Source organism: Phalacrocorax aristotelis, chromosome 18 (genome assembly GCF_949628215.1).
Source record: "Phalacrocorax aristotelis chromosome 18, bGulAri2.1, whole genome shotgun sequence".
Lineage (NCBI taxonomy): Eukaryota > Metazoa > Chordata > Aves > Suliformes > Phalacrocoracidae > Phalacrocorax > Phalacrocorax aristotelis.
This window is the reverse complement of record NC_134293.1, coordinates 6,959,965-6,975,460: the sequence shown is the minus strand read 5'-3', so window position 1 is coordinate 6,975,460 and position 15,496 is coordinate 6,959,965. Positions and strand designations below refer to the sequence as shown.

The following is a 15,496-nucleotide window of genomic DNA, read 5'->3' as shown; positions in this document are numbered from 1 at the left end:
CCGAGTTCTCTCCTTATTATCAACTTTTGCTTCATGCTCTCAAGTGTCAGCCATCAGGGAGTATCAGCTAAAAGGGAGGTTAGAGGGTTTTATTATTGTTTATTCACACATTGGAATAATGATGCCTCCCTCAGCTTTGCCCTTCGACCTAATTTTCTAAAAAAGTTATAGTCCTAGAAACATAATGAAATTACAACAATTTCACATTATGGACCCCCTTCAGAGCAGCACCCTGTACAAAAGCTTACAGGCCATTCCTTCTCAAGAAAGCACAAAACCTCCCATATCAACAGCCTGTAAGAACTTCCAAGTCCTTCTTTCATTGTCCACCTGACAGCAGCTGGCAGGTGATCACTGCTCTTGACAGCTTGTGGCAGTACACAGAGCCACAGCCCCTTCAGAAGTCCAAAGTAGTCTATTTGCAACTTGACGCAGCATTTACCTGAATTACAAATACCCAGTAAACTACTTGCTACATAGCACACAGTTCCCCTGCCCAAAGACAAAAAAAAATACCCAACAAAAAAACCTCAAATGAACAAAAAAACCCACAACAGAAGACCAAAAATCCCAACAAAACAACCCACACTGAACAGCCTTGTATTTTATGCTTCATTGTCATGCTGTGCAGCAACTGTCCACCTGCCTTTTGGTGTAAATTCAGCAACAATTTTCAGTAGTTGAAGCTCTCTTCCCGCCTTCCAGCCAAGAGGCATAGCAACATTAACTGCAAGTTCTCAGACCATGAAGCATGTAGTATCGAGCAAAGCAGAGCCATTTACCTTAGCAGGACTCAATGCACATGGGGCAGCAATACCAGAGTAGCAAAGTGCCAAGAAAAAAAATGAAAAAGTTTAAAACAGTGGCAAATTCTGAATGGCAAATAAACTATAATGTCCTGGTGATTCCTTTCAGCTATTGTTACTGCCTGGAATTTGATACTGTCCACAATTATCTTACCATCATTATTTCACTACACGTCTTTCATGAAATCTAGCCATAAGCAGCCCCATGGAAAGAACAGAGACTTATATTTCCTTGGTAAAAACCCTGGAGGACGTTATTTCTTCTTGCCTACTCCTCACTGCCAGGATCTGTGATCCCCTTAAGGCATTTTCTGCTCCACAGTAACATCTCCCACTTAGCGTCTTCTCCAGTCTAGAGCTTGGATACAGGCAATATGGATTGTACTTCAAAATGTAAGCAAGATGGCAGACACCGCATCAAAAAGATGAAAATTAAAAAGTAATCCTACCAACCTGAAAACAGTGATACCAAAATGACCCATGTGATGACAGGCTTGAGGAAAATGACCCAGCCATAAGCAATGTCCCTGGGAACATGGACAGTACAGACCAAAGATCGGAGAATCTCCGCTTCTACCTGTTATCTTAATCCAAAGGCAGCCACCTCCCCTAAAATTTCCACTCATTTTTTCATGCAGCAAACACAGTTCAGTCAGCAACACCAAAATTATACCCTGACTCTGACAGAACGGGCACGAGCTCCTGCACCCCTGCTCTGAGGGGAGTAAAGAACCACATCTGCAAATTAGGTGTAGCCAAGTTGCTTGAGGAAATGGCAGCAAGACTTCTGCACTGGGTTCACACTCAGCAGTTGAAAGCCAACATGGGGCAAGCAGGAATCCCCATTTAGGGCTATATGAAGGAAAGAATTTAAGAAAACTCATCAGATTAGACTGTACTGGACTCCTCTGGCAGTCCCTCATCTTCTACACACACATCTATTCTTGCATGTCATAGCTTTTAAAAATACAAGTAAAACTGAAATCAGTCTTTCACATGCAAATATATTTGCTGGGAGAGACTTCATTTCAGCAGTGATGCAGCTTTTCCAGTTTCTCTAACTTAACTGACAGTCCAAACAGATTAGAATTCCGGATGCCCTCGCTCTCCCTTGCTTTAAATGGTTCTGAGCGAAAACATTCATGTTACTCATTTTAAACACAGAAATCCAAGGTCTGAGTCTTCTGTCAGTCGCACTGTTTCCCTTGGTTCTTCTCCATTTCTGTCAGTACAAAGGAGGAGGGAGCCGCCTGTTTGACAATTGTACATAAGATTAGTTTTTGTCAGGTTTTTTCTTTCCTTTTTGACGAATTAAACAGCAGGCTGAATTGGTGCACGTCCACTCATTTCCTCCTTTCCATTTCCAGCTCTCCTGATGCACAGCACGTATTGGCCCTGCCTGCACCTCTTCCTACAACTCTAACAAATAGCTCTTTCTTTGTGGATATGTATTTCAGAAACGAGAAGGTGCACCTCAAACACTGATTTAAGACATCACATTTTTATTTTTCCAGTCTTCCTATGGAATAAGATTTGCAAATCTGTACTAGAAATTATTTCTTCTCAAAATCAATCTAGACAGGCTGCTTTTCATAAGCTACTCACCTAGACAGCCTGCAGCACCTTTTTATAACCACAGTCTAACCCACATGTCAGTCCCAGAAACCCAGGACACATTTCATCCAGGGAACCACACATCGCTGTTACAGCAGTGGCCCTGTTTCCGTATCACTGTGGCTAGAATCCTTCTCTCCTTATTGCTTAGAAAAATTGAACACGTTTCTCAAAGGCTGTAGAATTTACCCTTCCCAAATAGCACTACAATCTGTCATCCTTCAAGGGTCAAATATTCAACGACAGTTCTCAGACAAGTTGTGGTAGCAAACTCACAATCAGGCCAAGTTGGCTGAAGTTTTCCAAGTGAGAACACAAAGATTACAACATCTGAAATTATGGTCATAAGCAATCAGTGAAAGTGATTATTTATGGACTGCGAGGATGAAGTGAAACTCTCCAAATAAGGCTTAGAGTACTTGTATGTGCAAATGCTTGCAAATTTGGCCCTAGCCCGTCAAGTAACAATATTCAACCCCAAAGTCTTGGTGCTATAGTCAATCCTGTGGACTAGGCACTAGGACAGATGCAGCAAGTCAAACTTCAGCAGAGTGGTCATCATCTTATTTAATATTGTGCTTTCTCCCTACAGTGACAGTTTTTCACAGTGCCAAACTGCATCAGCAATGCAGAACAGCATCTTTAGCACCAATTTTCACGTGTGTCACAGAGTATTGCTTCTACCACATTACACTTCCATTACTTAGAAGCATGCAATTCTGCCGTAGCTAAAGCCCTTCCCAAAAAAGCAGACTTCCTCCTGACTGGCAAAGCGAAACCAAGCTTGGAGACCAGATCAACATCAATGTAGAAACTTTTTCTGTACTGGTGAATTAGTTTATTGCTTATTAGTTCTTTCAGTGCAGGGAGACTTCCATAGACTGCAACGGATTTCAAGGACATGGATTTTCATGAGACATGACACAAATACCTTGAGATTTTGGGTTTGACCCCAAACCACAAGACTACTAGCCGCCATTCTTACCATTAAAAAAGCAAATAAAACACACGTCTACACACTTATGCCACACACAGCCTCTCCCGCAAAACCTCAGCTACACATCCACATCAGCTTTGTACCTACGACAATTTACAGCACTCATAGCCTGATGTTAAGTTCCCATAATAATGAAGCATCCATCTACGGGAAGAAAAAAAAATAAGCTAAGTTCAAGGAGCATCTGAGTACCAGCTGCAGTGTCTGTGTGCCTAACCACTGACAACAAAGATTACAAGGGACAAATCAGCTTATAACATCCATATTTCTTTCCTCTCCCTGTGAGGACAGCTGGAACATCCCTGTGCTAAAAGTCTCTTTCAGATAAGATAGCCGTGTGGTTCAGAACAAAGAGAAAATAATCACTATTCAGCAATGTATTTTCTGAAACGTGCAGTCATGTGCATGCACACACACAGAGCTCAGAGCGCTTCACTCAGAGCTCTCAGATCCCTCTTCAAATAGAGATGGGTTGCCAAATCCCAGCTCAGAAGTGCAGATCTGAGCTGATTTCAGGCTGGGCATGAGCTGGCATTGTGACATCAGATAACATATAGTCAGACTTTGTGCCTCAGCCTACCTATAAATTTTTTTAAAACCCTCTCATTTATTTACCTTTCTGGGTCACTTATTCCTTTACTCTTCTGTGGACTGCTTCTTGATTCTCAGATATAGAACCTTCTACACCAGCCTAGCAAGCCTAGCTGTACAGAAACAGGAAAGAAAACTGGTATTTGATGCAGATCTCATGTCTCAGACTTCGAAAAGGCTCTGAACTGAATATACACCTTGTTAATACAGGCAACAAATGGGGGAATTTTATTTCCCAGAATGTACTTTAGAGTGGGTTGGGTTTTTCTAACCAACCAACCAAACGAAAAAACCCACAAAACACTAACCTACCATAGGACATTCTTTCAAATTAACATCTGTGTCTCTTTTTCTGCACAGTGGCTGTTGCATGCTTGTACTCATTTCTAGCTGTGGTAAGACAAGAGGATGCAAGCACATTTCTGAAAGAACATGAAGTCCACAGTCAATTTCACATATTCCAGACATAGAAGGAGCCATCAAATCATGTCACCAGACTTCCTGAACAAACCACATCAAATAGCTTCATCCTGCTATACCTGCTCAACCAAACACAAATTATTTGACTTTCATAAAAACATTATTCCAATATCCTGCTCCATTTTGAACTGCCTGGTTTCAATGGACAGTTGTAGTGTGCTAGGAGAGGCCAGAGTTTTGTGCCAAGTTTTCAAATTCCATTTTACTTATAGCTATAGTAGGCAATTTACAGAAAGGAAAATGGAAAATAAGTGCTTCACCATCAGATAAAGTCACCATCATTGTCTGGACAACTGACAGATGAACTGAAGTTGAGGCATCCTGGATCCAAACCTGTACTTTGAATAATACACAGTAATAATCTTATTAATGTTAATATGCCTCTGCAAAACCAGCTTGTTTAGGAAAATAATATTGCAAATTCAGCCTCACAGAAATAAATCAGTGAGTTATCAGTGAAGCTGCTTCAGAGCTTCCAAACCATTCAGAGCACAGAGCCAATGCCCCCCCAAAAGCTGTTTAATTTTCACTGCCTGCCTCCTACCCTCTGCATTTTTAAGGCAACTGAAAAGCTCTTGACGTAACAACTCCTTCATGTTGAATTTCAACTCAAGCTTATGCCAGCATGAAAACACAGGGGTCGGTCGCCAACCCTTCCTGCAACAATTCTACCCACAAATAAAATTAAAATATGCTGAAATATGAAGTTCACTGCAAGACAGCAGACATTTAATGCCAAATACTGCCTTAAAAACACCAACTGCCATTTGCAATACCATGGTGCGTCTCCAGACATCAAATCAGCACACAGCAATGAGACTAAAGCCAATGCAGCCCTATAAAAGAAAATTAATTTGCTCAGAAACAGGCCTTATTGAAGAAGAACAGAATGCTGGGAAGGGAGGGGATTTTCTCTCTGTGCCATAAATATCAACAGAAGGAGAAAATGAGTGACAATCTTAGCCATGCAAATGTTTTTGCACTTAGACACCAGCAGAATGCCTGCTGAGCGTGCTGTTAATGAAGCAAGCAAACTAAAAATAAAAAGCACATCCAAACCCAAGCCAAGTTTCCCATGGGACAGTTGAGTTTTCCACTTTGGTTTAGGTTTACTTTAAACTAGAAGTCTCAACAAAGATCTGGGGGGAGGGGAATCCCTCTCCTTTTCATAGACTCATAGAAGCGTTTGGGCTGTAAGAGACCTTTAAAAGATCATCTAGTCCAACTCCTCCTGTCATGGGCAGGGACATCTTTCACTAGATCAGATTGCTCAAAGCCATAGGGATTGCTCTGTACTTAATAAATCCAGGTTGCTACAAAAGCCAAAGGACATTCAACATGTTTATTCCACCTCGCTTCACTCCTGACTTCCAGGTAACACGAGGACATAAGGGCAGCTCAATCTGACCTCAACAGCTTACACTATGAAAGAACCTACAGTTGGACTTCACAGTAATAGCAGAATTAATCCTCCCTTGCTGGTTATTCTCTTCAGAAAAGCAAAATAAAACATGTCAGAAAAGCATTATATTTGGCTCCTGCAAACAAAACCAAACACAGAGCCCCCATCTCCCACTGTAGGCAAGATGCTGTCTGCATACAACCTACAAACTTTAGAATCATAGAATGATTTGAGTTGGAAGGGACCTTAAAGATCACCCAGTTGCAACCCCCAGCCATGGGCAGAGACACCTACCAGCCCAGGTTGCTCAAAGCCCCATTGAACCTGGCCTTGAACAGTTCTAGGGATGGGACATCCACAAGGTCTCTGGACAACCTTTTCCAGTGCCTCACCCCCCTCACAGTAAGAATTTCTTCCTTATATTTAACCTAAATCTACACTGTTTCAGATTAAAGCCATTACCCTTTGTCCTATCACCACATGCCTTTGTATAAAGTCCCTCTCCAGCTTTCTTGTAAGCCCCCTTCAGTTCCTGGAAGGCTGCTGTAAGGTCTCCCTGGAGCCTTCTCTTCTCCAGGCTGAATAACCCCAACTCTTTTAGCCTGTCTTCATAGGAGACCTACTCCAGCCCTCTGATCATCTTTGTGACCCTCCTTTGGACTTGCTCCAGCAGGTCCACGTTCTTCTTGTGTTGAGAGCCCCAGAACTGAATGCAGCACTCCCAGTGGGGTCTCACAAGAGTGGAGTAGAGGGCCCCACCTGAACTACTGCATTCAGCTCTGGGGACCCCAACAAAATAAGGACGTGGACCTTATGAACAAAACTCAGCATGTTAAAGGGCATGACAATATTCAGGGTCTCATCAGATATTGTAGGGAGCATTGCATTCTGGATTCATCTCATTAAATCCACAAGAATTCGAATATTGCTGCTTCTTGAACAAGCAGAGGTCCCAGTCACTTCAGTGAAAGTTTTGCCAGAGCGGAAAACCTAGGCCACTGGTTTTGAAAGTTGGCCGTCAGTAACACAGACACTCATGGCTTTCACCAGGAACTGGTGCAAGAGCACTCTAACTGTCACATCATAAACTACCTAACAAGCTGGGCCCAAGAGACCCCATGACACTGTACTCTTGTAGTCAGGCTGCTTCTGATGCCACATCCAGTTCACAGCAGCTTGCTCATCCACCCCAGCACTTCACCCATCTCCCATAAATTTAGGCCCATTCAGAAATCTTTGAGGGAAGATCTGATGGGTTTTTTCAGATCTCAGTCTGATAAGGACAATGTTGTCAGTTCCCTCCCAAAGGAGTTTAGTTACTTGCTACAAAACTGGGGAAAGAATGGGGAAGGGATGACGAAAACATGTACTGACCTCGTGCATCGAAGTATTCATCATCGGAGCTCTCCACAGAGTCTTTGAGGACGTTCTGCGTGTGCCATTGAGCACCACTGAATCGGCGCAGGCCAGCTGGAAATACAGAGATACACATATTAACCAGAAGGAATGCTCACCTCTGTGTCAGGCTTAAGGGAAAAAAATACATTATTAAACAGTTTGTGTAGATGGCTCAGGAGGAACATTCTGGTCAGTGCACAGACTTTAATCTCAACAACAAACAGTCTGCCAGAGTTCTCAGGATGGCACAAAAATTATACCTCTCGCTTCCACCCAACAAAAACGATTAAAACAAGTTCTCTTCAAGATAAGCCTGCATCACTTTCAGCTAATGTAGTGACTTGAAAAGGTAAGTTCTTCCCTGTTGAATTGACTAGGCTGTTCAATTCCAACACCCAAACTGTACATTGTTTCTAAGACACGAAGCAGCATTTCCCCAGGACATGGCAGTAGCTCCCATTTAAATTCCATTTCCCTTTTAAAAGAAGTGCCATCCTATTTGGCTCACAGATTTACAAAGTACTGAATTCTCACTGAGCTGTTTTTATCAGACAGCTTTGTTTTGCTGAAGCCTGGGGCTTTTATTTGAAGCTTGCCATTTGAAGGCAGAAAGGCAAAACCACATTAGAATCAGTACAGTAACAGATAGAGTCATGGCAGCTTAGATGGACCCAATGGATTATCATACTGAAGTTGATTTGTAATTAGTAAACCAGACCTGCCTAACTATATCAGTTTTTCTTACATCTACAGCAATCCAAGACTAGAAAGTAGTAGTGGAACATATTGCCTTATATTAACAATAAATTCTCCCCCAAACCAGTGGGGAACCAGGGGTCAAATCCACCATACCCATAACAACACTACTGCTGTTGTAGAAAGGACCCTCATGACCAACCAGAAGAGTGTCCTTGGTTTTAGTCATTTCTCCAAATGATGACATCAGACCTGAAATCTAACATCCTGAGGCCCTGTCCACAAAAGCATTCTCCTCCCAGTAGTAAAAAAAACAACTCAAGCAGGAAAACATGCCACAAGGTCACAGCCCTTTTGTTCTACTTTTACTCCATCTATAGCTGAACTAATCAGACATATAAATGAAAGGTACTAGGAGGAAGCAGCTTTTAGCTGGCCAAGGTGAGACTAAAAATAATAATCAGTTAATAACATTTTAATAGCTTAAAAAAAACAATACAAAACCAAAAACATTCAAAATAATTGGTGATTAAGTAGTCAGTGTTGATTACCGGAGTACAGTGTGTATTGGGAGGGCGTCCAGTGATATTTGGCAGCTACCAGAGAATGCATACAGATCATTACATTTACTGTTACAGATTTCTGGAACATTTTGCTAACGATAAAGAACAGCAAACTAACTTATTCCTTTCCAAACAACAACTTCCTGTCCCTCCATTCAAATAGATATATCCTGAAACTTATCACTATAGTCATCAAAACAGCTGCAGCAAGAACACTATTCTGAACTCCTAATGAAGAAAAGTCTGCATTTGGTCAATGCTTGGAAAAGCAGGAATGCCAAAACTTCACAGCACAAGAACGGGAAGCACCACAGAAATTACAAAGTGACAGATGGGAAAGGGAGAATTTGCAAAAATTCAGTCTTTGGATAAGAGCCCATACACTACACAAAAGAGCGGAAGGAGGGAATAATCTGCCTCACCTTTGGAGATGCTAGATCTGAAAAACAAAATATAATGCTATTAGTCTCAGTAGAGAAATTCTTCAGTTAACTACTCTTTTTCAGCGTTCTGTAGAATATTAGATTCCTGATCACAGGCCTTAAGATCTATGAGCAGCCAGAAGGAAGGCAGTAAAGTAGGAAATTTATGAAGAACCTATAAGTGAGAGGCAAGTCTACAGAACATGAGAACAAAAGTGGGACAGAAAGAATGATGAGAAGGCAGAAGACTGCCTCAAATCCCAAAGCGTTCAGAATTTTCCTCCACAAGAAAGCAGCTCTTTGCTCAGCTACCCTGGTCAATCAAGTACCTGTAACTGAAGCTGAATTTCTGTGCTATAGGTGTTTATTACGCCATAAGAATATCCAAACTAAGACTGATAAGACTTCATTGGTAACACACAGTGCCTTTTGGGGTCCTGTAGATGCAGCCATTCCTATACTGAACATAAATTTCCTACTGAGAAAATTGTGCTCAGATTTTTCAGACCAGATGTCTGTATTGATGATAGTTCTTCCAAGGCTAAAAACTGAGGAGTCTGATTTTCATATATTTTGAGCATTCCGTGACTCCACAAGAAGCTGGAGGGCTACATTTGCAGAAACAAACAAAAATGCCACAACAAAAATACCCTCTTATGGCAGCAGATAACTTATTTTGAAGAGACATTTAGGTGCATGACTTTTAGAAGTCAGCTTCTCTGCACTTAAAGCTGTATAACTGTAGGCCTCTACTCAGGCACCAGAAATGCAGGTATCCAAAGCCAGCAAACACTGGGAAAAAAGAACAAACAAAAACAAAACAGAAGAAACAAGTATTTGGCATTTTGAATAATTATATTTTCAGGATTTGCCTTATCATGATTTTAAAATTCTCCAATTTTTTATTATGTCAGTCAGCTATATTTCCCATGGATTGGTGAAATCCCATTCAATGCGGTCTTGGACTTCAATAATTTCTTGGACTTTTGCAAGAGAATTAAGACCAGAAGGGTCCACTCGTTCTTCCTTTTCTTCTTTGCCTTTCCTGTCCCCTTGCAAAATCCACCTTCAAAAGGACAAATACTAGAAGTTGCAGGATTAATCCAACACCTGCAACACATGGGCCACTTCCCTCCATTTCATGGTGTATGCCTTCTCACCTCAGTTTTGGTTTGGTTCCTCTGCTGAAGACAGCTAGTTCTTCTGGAAAGAAGCAGTGTGCTCCTGCTTGTTTTTATTTAACAGATTTTGAGATATTACTATGACAAAGACAACAAATGACAAAAAAATACTGAAGAGTAAGGTAGTTTAAGCATCTGGATGATTCACTGATTCGTATACGATAATAACAAATGCATTTTTAGCATGGTTTTCTTAATCAAATAAAAATTCATTCAGATCAAGACATACATGACTGTGCTCCACTTCTGCATACCAGAACTGAACTAGAATTTTGAATTAAAGGATTCAGAACACAAGCTATTTATCAAGGAAGTCTCCTGGCACACAGGAAATTTTTTTTTTTAAAAAAATTGCTTTTTCATTGCAGAAATTTTCAACTGCATTGTGAAAATAATCTGTTCTGCATTTGACTGGAGGGAATAAAGCACTGTTACAAAAAAAAAATCTCAAGAGAACAACAAAAGAAATCCCAGTGAACTCAGCCATGGGACAAAACTTCTTTTCTTAAGGACTGTATTCATTATGTGACCTTTTGGCTGTCAAACACTGATCAATTTGGAGCACAAAAAAAAACCAAGAAGTCAGACCTCAGTCTCTCAAGAAACCAAGTATCTTCAGCTCCCGTGCAATAGGACCCACAGCCTTCACATACCACTGGAAAGGCTAGAGCCAAGCTCCATGGATTGCCCATCTCATCCCCAATCCTGGGTTACAAGAAAAGCAATAGGACACATCTCTATGGGTGCTTGCTAATCTTTAACAGTTCTGTGAAGCAACGGGGTTTTCAGCTGTCAGCAAGTGTTAGCAAGTCATTACCACATTTACTGTGGACTTTGTTTTCACAATGCCCTCGAGAACCCAAACATTTGCTCCCCATTATATCAGAAATGACAGCCACACCTTGGCAGTTTCCACATTTAAAACACCTACAATTACATGTTACATATTATTATCAACCACAGTAACTTGTCATTCAGACTCCCTCATATTGCCACCACCACTCCCATGCATGTTAATTTATGGTGTCTCCAGTGGAACTTCAAGGTCTAACTTGCATGCTGAGGTAGTAATTTCCTAGGGAGCAAAAACAAAAAACCAGTTCTCTGGATACATTGTTCTATGACAGATGCTATTCACAAATTTTACTTTCAGCTCACCTTGCCAAAGTTCCCATTTATCCCTGGGATAAAAGCAGACTTTGGACATTGTCATCAACAACCTACTTGAATCTCTTGATGGAATGTAGGATAGCAATCCTGAAACTGCAGGTAATGGAAGAGGGCAAGATTTTTGGTAGTCATACTCGAGTTCCACATATTCTTAAAACAAAAAAAACCACCCCATCCAATTCTAATTTTTGCTTCTTAATCCATTTTTTTTCTTCTAAGTGAAATTAAATCCAAGAAAAGTCAGTCCAGAAAGCACATTTATTACCTCTACAACCTCCAGTGGTATAGCTTCTATACATCTCATAAGCACAAATGCACTTCCCCATAGAGCACTCCTATCAAGTCGGGTGCTGCTTTCTCTCCCATTCACCATGTAGGGAAAAAATGCATTCCTAAGCTTACGGTAGTTAAATTAGTACAGTCTCTCACATAGACAAGACCTCAGGATCCCTACAGACACCTCGGCATTATTTCACTTGGGCTCCGATTTTTAAGCGCATAAGCTTTCATGCAAGGACCTAATTTTGAACTTGCATTTAACTTCAGTTTCAAGTCCAAATTCTCTTTTGGGTTAATAATGTCATCAGGCAAAAGCTGCATTGGCCTAATGAGAACAAAATAATTGCTCAGATGCTTCTAAACCTGTTGTAATCAGTATGTCTAAATGCCTTTGAGATACCACCTGAATTGTTTTTCAGCAAAAGGAGGTAAAACCAAAAAAGTAGGTTTACAGAAGTACAGAATGGTTGAGGTGGGAACGGACTTGTGGAGTTCGTCTGGTCCAACCACCCTGCTTAAGCAGGTCACCTATAGCAGCTTGCCCAGGACCATGTGCGGACACCTCCTGAATATCTCCAAGCAGGGTGACTCCATGGGAAACCTGTGCTAGTGCTCAGTCACCCTCACAATAAAAAAAAAAAAAAAAAAAAGTGATTCTTGATGTTCAGAGGGAACGTCCTGCGTTTCAGTTCGTGCTCATTGCTTCTTGTCCTGTCACTGGGCACCACTGAGAAGCTGCTGGCTCCACCTTCTCTACAGCCCCCCTTCAGATACTTGTTTGGCTGGTGATAGCAATACAAGACCACTGACCAAACACCTCAGATACAACAGAAGAAATCAATGAGTACTTGCTGTCACCTCACCTCTCTAATTCCAAGACCATCTTCCCAGTCCACTACACTAAAAACCAATACACTTTCAACTTCTACAGACTACCATTAAGTAAAGGTACCATGGCTGATGCCTGTTGTTATATTTCCTAGCTGCTGCAAAGCGTATTCGTCCCAGCAAAGCAGAGAACATTCTCCCTCCTCAGTGATGCGTATCTTCCCAAGGCCAGCCCAAGTAACAGTAATTACAGAATACAGTTCACTGCATTTAAATCCCTACAGGGTGCAGAAAACTGTTTGCTATTGAAGCCATGTTTGACCGCCTCATTAGAAAGAGAATGCTAAACAAAATCTTAAAAACTGTTTCTTCTAACCGAAGCAGTGGTACTAATAAGTGCTTATTCCACATTTTCACCTTTCTTTTTTAACCTCTGTTTTTGTTTAACCTCTGTAGCAATATACAATGTTTTTAAAGGCTGCAATTTTTTAAATCAACACACCAATACAGACTAGTTATTTCAAGCTTTTAGTTAACACAGTAATGTGCATATTGAAATTGTTTATTAAAAATACCACTGCAAAAGCCTCACACAATACAGCAGGATCACACTTGGTACTGTATTTTTTTCTGTCAAGCATCCACTTGAAAAACTCCAATTATGCATTCACCTGATACACTAAGTATGATTCATTGAAGACTCATTCCTCATTATTCTGCATCTATTATTATTCACTGATACAGTAGAGTGACTGCTTAAAGACTTGGTAGCAGCCACTACTTTTCCTCAACTCTCAGTTCCCTTAAAAACATAGATAACTCATTTCAAGAAAAAAAAGAAAAAGGTGATTCTCACCCGAGCTGTTGCCAGACCAAAATAAGGAACAATAAAGCCAAGACAGACAATTGTGCACACACAGGTGTTTGCAAGCGTGCAGATAAGAAGCCTTGTGACATGAAGTGTCCTAGGGAGACAGTTCTTATCTGTGTGCCTCAAGCTCACGCTGCTTAATTGCATAAATGGCACAAAAGGGCATAGAACTTTATTGGAAAGGGAGCAACCTACAAACTCCATAATGGCAATGGTGATGGGGGAAGCTTAAGCAAGAGAAGATATGCTGGTAGGGAAAAAAGGCGCTGGAGATGAAGGAAAGTGAGGACAAGTACAGACCTGTGTATGAAAAGCTCTGTGTGCTTTGGCTAGGTCAGACAGTGTAGCCCAGTAGCAACTTCGTGGGCAGACCTGAGATCTACAAAGCAGGACTCTGCCCAAGCAGGCAGACAGGGCTCCTCAAACACCCTTCATTTAAGAACCTCCCAGTTAAATCTTTCCTCATCACCTTGATGTCCAGCGGGTCAGATCTTTAGCCCATATACACTAGCAACCCCAAGAAATCAATGTGTCTATGTTAATTTGTCCATTTGAATATGGAAAAGGCATCACACAAAGTTGAAAACCCCCCTTCATTCTAGGAAAAAAAAACATAAAGCTGCATATGACAGAAAAAGTTTTAAATATAATAATGAAAAAACAGCCTACTGCAGTAGCCCCTGCAGATTTTTCACACTGCACTTAACTTTGCCTTTTAGTGTTTACTATGAACAAAGAGTTCTGAGATTAGAATCATAGAATGGTTTGGGTGGGAAGGGACCTTAAAGATCACCTAGTTCCAACCCCCCTGCTATGGGTAGGGACACCTTCCACCTGACCAGGTTGCTCAAAGCTCCATCCAACCTGGTCTAGAGGATTCTAAAACTCCAACAAGTTTTATAGAAGTTTTATCTTTTTTAAAATCAAAATGCTGAAATAGGACACAACTGCTTTGTGTTTAGAGGACTTTGATTTGAAAATATAGAAAAGTTCATCTTCCTAAGATTCTAATCACATCCTCCCAGTTAATAGCAGTTTTACACGCTTACAAGAAATGGAAGTAGTGGCAGGTCTATTTTACAGACAGGCGCTCCCAGGCACACACAAATGAAGTCGATGGATCCAAGTCTCATTTTTGTCAAGTAACTTCCTTCCTATACAGTTGCCTGATGATGAAAGGCTAAGGGAACAGGGCTTGCTCAACCTGGAAATGAGGCGGCTTCAGAGGGAGCAGACAGCAGCCTGCCAGTGCCTGTGAAGAATGTGTCGAGGAGACACAGCAAGACTCTTCAAAGTGGTGCAGGATGGGAGAACAGGAGATGCTGGGTGTAAGCAGAAACTAGTTTTATGTTGGGTTTTTCCTTAAACATTTTCCCCAGAACAGATGTCATTCTTTGGAAACAGCTGCCCAGAGTTGCACAATCTTCATCCTTTGAAATTTCCAAGGCTCAGCTGGATAAAGCCCTGAACAACCTGATCTGCTCACGCAGCTGACCCTGCTTTGAGCAGGAGGTTGGACTCGAAACCTCCTCAGGTCCCTTCTAATCTGAACTGTCCTATAATCCTAAATCAGAAGGGGGGGGGGGGGGAGGGATCTGCTGGGGTAACAGGAAGTAACAGAAACATCTGTAGATGCACTGAAAAAAATTTATGGCAGAGACCACATTCATTCACAGATTACTGGCTGGAAATGTTTCTGCTCAAAGAGTAAACAGGAGGTAGTATGAAAAATTGGCCTTGGTCAAACTACTGGTGCACTAGGGCAACCTCCAAGGTGAGATATACAGATATTGGGACTACGGACTGTACTTAAAAGCAGGCTGGCTCTATTACTTCGTAGGTTCAGAGCAACCAGCCAAGATTGTTCCAGGCACTGCAAAAACACAGAGCAGACGACATACTGTTACCCTGCAGAACACAAAATTTAAACGCTTAATTCAGAAGAGAAGCATATTTCCCCAGCATTCAGAATTGAGTAGGGAAGGTCTGATTGTTTGGTTCAGGCCTATTGTTTCAAGTGTATTTATTTATGTATTTTTAAACACAGTTATCTATTCTGAACATATGATTAATTTTGAAAACGATCAGGCATGATTCTGGGAAACAAGAACTGGATTCCATTCTCGCCCAACTCCAGACTCCATTTTCATCTCACGCAAAACCAAGGTTAATATTTCCAGAAGAAGCACTAATACCTA

The 15,496-nt window shown here is 41.3% G+C and overlaps 1 protein-coding gene across 4 annotated transcripts in view; it reads right to left on the bottom strand.

Annotated features, from left to right (window-relative positions):
- The window catches only part of PITPNM3 (PITPNM family member 3), a 142,141-nt gene that overhangs the window by 108,188 nt on the left and 18,457 nt on the right, over window positions 1-15,496 (bottom strand). For all 4 annotated transcript variants that reach the window (XM_075112992.1, XM_075112994.1, XM_075112993.1 and 1 more), the window contains exon 2: window positions 7,265-7,360. In XM_075112992.1, coding sequence (XP_074969093.1) covers window positions 7,265-7,360 — 96 coding nt within the window. The remainder of the gene's footprint in view (window positions 1-7,264; window positions 7,361-15,496) is intronic.